Source organism: Uranotaenia lowii, chromosome 2 (assembly GCF_029784155.1).
Source record: "Uranotaenia lowii strain MFRU-FL chromosome 2, ASM2978415v1, whole genome shotgun sequence".
NCBI lineage: Eukaryota > Metazoa > Arthropoda > Insecta > Diptera > Culicidae > Uranotaenia > Uranotaenia lowii.
In genome coordinates, this window is record NC_073692.1 from 262,938,230 (window position 1) to 262,942,636 (window position 4,407).

The 4,407-nt window shown below is 34.4% G+C and overlaps 1 protein-coding gene across 1 annotated transcript; it reads left to right on the forward strand.

Annotated features, from left to right (window-relative positions):
- Positions 1-409: 409 nt before the first annotated feature.
- LOC129742591 (jerky protein homolog-like) lies at positions 410-1,644 on the forward strand. Its single transcript, XM_055734509.1, has one exon. The coding sequence runs from the start codon at positions 412-414 to the stop codon at positions 1,642-1,644; it is 1,233 nt and encodes a 410-aa protein (XP_055590484.1). The 5' UTR covers positions 410-411.
- The last annotated feature ends 2,763 nt before the right edge of the window (positions 1,645-4,407 follow it).

Genomic DNA, 4,407 nt, shown 5'->3' on the forward strand with positions numbered 1-4,407 from the left:
CCTTTACACAAGCAACATTCTATTAAAGCAACCTCTGCATTAGCAACTTTTTTTATTCAAAATTTCTGTACAAGCAACCATGGTTTTATTTTTCATTTTAATTTTCATTGTTTCGTAAAAATGGAGAAGAAAGGCAGAGTATCAATTTCTTTGAAAACAAAATTATTAATTTTAAATGAACTCCAAGATGGCAAGACGCCGACCGAGATCTGCAGAAGCTACAGCATCCATAAGTCGACTTTAACGAGGATAAAAAATAATAAAGAAAACTTGGAAGAATTCGCCTCAAAAACGTATGTGAATCAAAACAAAATCAAGCGAATGAAGCCATTAAAAAATCCTGATCTTGATGAGAAACTATACGCATGGTTTTTACTACGGAGAGAAGCAAACGAATTGGTTTCAAACGAGATGCTCAAAGTAAAAGCACTGGATTTAAGAAGGTCACTCAATGGACACGAAGAATTTTCAGCCAGTGATGGCTGGCTTGATAAATTCAAAAAACGCCACGGCATAAGAATTTTGACGGTTTCCGGTGAAAAACTTTCCTGCAATGCTGAGAGTGCTGCTACATTTACAAGCGAATTCAAAAAGATTATTGCCGAAAATGGGTTTTTACCGGAACAGATCTACAATTGTGACGAAACTGGTCTAGTTTACAAAGGTTTGCACAAGAAAACAAACGCTACCGTTTTCGAAAAAACTGCTGTAGGACGGAAATCCATGAAGGAAAGGGTTACCATTATGCCTTGTGTAAATGCAACTGGGACGCATAAACTCGATTTGATGATGATTGGAAAATCTAAAAATCCTCGGTGTTTTAAAAATGTAAATTTACCACTGTATTACAAATCATCCAAAAATGCTTGGCAAACTTCTGCGCTTTTTAAGGAGTGGTACAACGATTTATTCATCCCTGAAGTTTCTCGTCACTTAGAAGCTAAAGGCTTACCAGTAAAAGCAATTTTATTGGTCGATAATGCCACCTGTCATGGGACAGCAAACAATTTTTCCCATGATGAAAACTTCAAGGTTATTTTTTTTCCACCCAACAATACACCCTTGTTGCAACCACTTGACCAAAATGTCATAAAATCCCTTAAGCAACGGTATCGAAAGCACCTTCTGTCAACACTCTTGGCGTTATGTGTAAACGGAAATAACGATATGGTCTCAGCTCTTAAAAATATTAATTTGAAAGACGTGGCATTTTTAATAGTTGAAGCCTGGAATGATGTCCCACGATCCGTTGTCATGAGTTCATTTAAACATCTGTTTTCATCGATCGACGCAATAGAATTTAATATGCCGGAAAATCATTTTGTGGAAGAGGACGATATCCCCCTGGCTAGACTGTACAATTTGGTAATCGAAAATGATTTAACTGAGAACGAAATAATGGAATGGGCGACTGGTAGCAACGAGAGAAGCGTACTTTTTGAAACAGAAGATGAAATAGCAAATGACGAGAGCATCGCGAACGAAGAGGGTCATATGGAAGAAGAGAGCAGAATCAGCATCGATAATGTGATAGATTCCTTCAACACCGCGGTAGAATGGGCAGAGGAAAATAACCTTACAAGCAATGAGATCTTGTTTTTGCGACGAATTCGAGAAAAAGCAGTTCTTAAAAGACTTAATTAATATTGTTTTAACTATGTAATAAAATATAAAACTGCTTATTTATCTTTAAATCACAAAACTGATTTTTCTTAAAATTTCTACTCCTTTTTTCTATATCAGCAACTTTTTCTACATAAGAAACTTTTTTGAAAAAATTGGTTCAGATTAGTTGCTTGTATAGAATGCTCACTGTATATAATTTAAAATGAAAAAAAATAACAAAGTCCTTGTTCTCGAGAAAATAGTCGAGTTATGACGGGATATTATTATCACTGGTTGTATCTCATCTGAGAAAAATTAATACATAGGCAAGTTTTTGGAGCATTTGATTTAAAACCTGTTTTTGGACGTATATTCCTGAACTCAATTTTTATCAGGTTTTGTTCATCACCTCCAATTTTAGAATAGTATTTTTGGTATTTTTAGAAAATTGAATAGATATGATTGTATAAAAATCTATAAAAGATTCATATATGGTCAGCATTTTCGAATTCAACACTGTAGGTGCCATAACAAAAGTAATTTGATGAAAATTGGTCTAGGGGATTGCAAGTTACAGCGGTTTTAGTTTGGCGGACCGATTTTTTTCCAATTTTAAGAAGTTAAAAAATTCATAAATTCTTTTATTTAACAATCACCCCCACGAAGTGGAAAATTTTGAAAATTCCATAGAACATCCACTAAGAAATGTTCGAACTTTTCATCGAAATTCTAGCGTTTGCGAGTATTTTGTAACGGTTTTTTGCCGCTTGGGGGGGGGGGGGTTATCACCCCGATCACACCCCCCCCCCCCCATAGGACCGCGCCTGGCTCCTCTAAGTCAAACATATACCTGTTTGTTCATACGGAATTCGAGGTCTAGTCAAGCATCAGTGGTATTTGAGAACTGACTATCAGATTGTAATGCAGACTAGGAAAATAAAGTCAAATCAAAGCGATAAGCGGTTGAGAAATCCTTTACAGCCAAATCAACTTTACATAAACGCTAATTTGTTCGTAGTTATCGATGTTCATTTAGCAATGTTCAACCAAAAATCTGTGATATGGAAGAGCCAACCATACGAATTTTGTAACAGCCTGTAGAGTTTTTTATCCGTGTGTACACCAGAATGTCATTCATCCCTCAGGAAATTTCTCATACAAATATGGGGCAGTCTAGTGTAAATTATAGATGAAGATGATTTATTGATATTTAGAGCTTATTTTCTGATGCTTGAAAATTATAATTTTGTCGACATTTGAGAACCTAGTTGGTTTTTCAATGTTTCTGTATAGTATAAAAGAAGATTAAATTTTTGTTGAAAAAAAATAATACTAGAGAAACTACGATACTGTTCCTCATGAAAATTTATTTAAGAAAATACGAATTTCCGTAGAAGGGATGCTCACTTCGCCCGGGCCTTTATCTCCCGTGCATTGTATAAACCAGATCCCACAACACCAAAAAGATAATATTGATATCATTTACCAAAAGATAATATTTGATATAAGATTCATTAATTATCAAGCTTTGCGCCCGGAAGGTATGCAAAACAGAAGGAAAATGATGTACATATTTCGTATTATCTGAGGAGGCCCTGACTAGCTTCAATGAGCGGGGTTCTACTGTAATTAGAAACCGAGATATTTCAATTCAATCATATTCTGTCAATTTGGTGAGGTAATGCAAAAGTTTGTTACTTGAAAAGATAGCAGTATTTAGATGATGCTGAAAAACCACAAACAACGTTATAAAATAATCCATTTCCATTTTTTTTATTGACGCGTACATTCCCTTTACAATCATTATTTGAGATTTGTGCACATTTAAGATACTTAAATTGTGTACATATTGAATACTGATTGCATACTTAAAGGCGCTTATATTACGCCTTAATATGCATGTTAATAAAAACAAGATGTTAAAGTTATGCTTTAAAATGGACCTCCGAACTCATAAATCGATAGGCCTGCATTCAACCTTTTAAAGCATCCCAACCCACCTGACAGCAATCCGAGTGCCCCCTCTTTTTCAAACATAGAGGCTCGCTGGTCATCAATCTGTTTAATGTTTTCCTTTTTTTTTGTAGATAGTCGACCCGAAAAAAGATAGTAAAAAATGGTGAATCAAAACAATTGATTGTGTTATTGTATGAGAGAATATTGAAATCTGTGTTTCATTTAATTTTCGTTTTTTTTTGTCTGTTGTTGAGCCCCTCGCAATTCTGTGTACACATCGGCTTTGCTACCACAACTTTTGGCGTATAAACAAAACATGGAACACCAAAATGGAAAGTGCGAAGAGATTTTCCCATTTAAGCACTGCTGGGAAATCCAATTTCAATAGATCGAAAAATTTGATTCGTTGAAAATATTCCGGGCTTTGTTGGAGAGTGCGTATATTTTTTTTTATTTTATCGGCTTACGTTTGAAAGCTGTTCTGCTTTTTATTGGCTTCCAACTTTGCGTTTATATGAGAATCCGAAACAGTCAGAAACGATGAATTGCGTTTGAGAATGTTTTCATAGAAATTCGTTTAAAGCAATGAATAAATTGTACTTTTTTGTTCGATAAAATTCTGGGAAGTCATTATTTTCTCGTGAACTATGCGTTTCAAGGACAGATTCAAACCTTGTTAAAAAAAGATTTCAAAGAATTGAATAATGAGATTTGTTTTTAATATTTTTCGTATTAATTTTTAGAATATATACAAACTACAATTAAATTTCTATTCCGTACAACTAAATTCCCATTCATCGGCCATATGACTTAGCTTCCGGAGAAATTTAATAATGAAGTTTTATC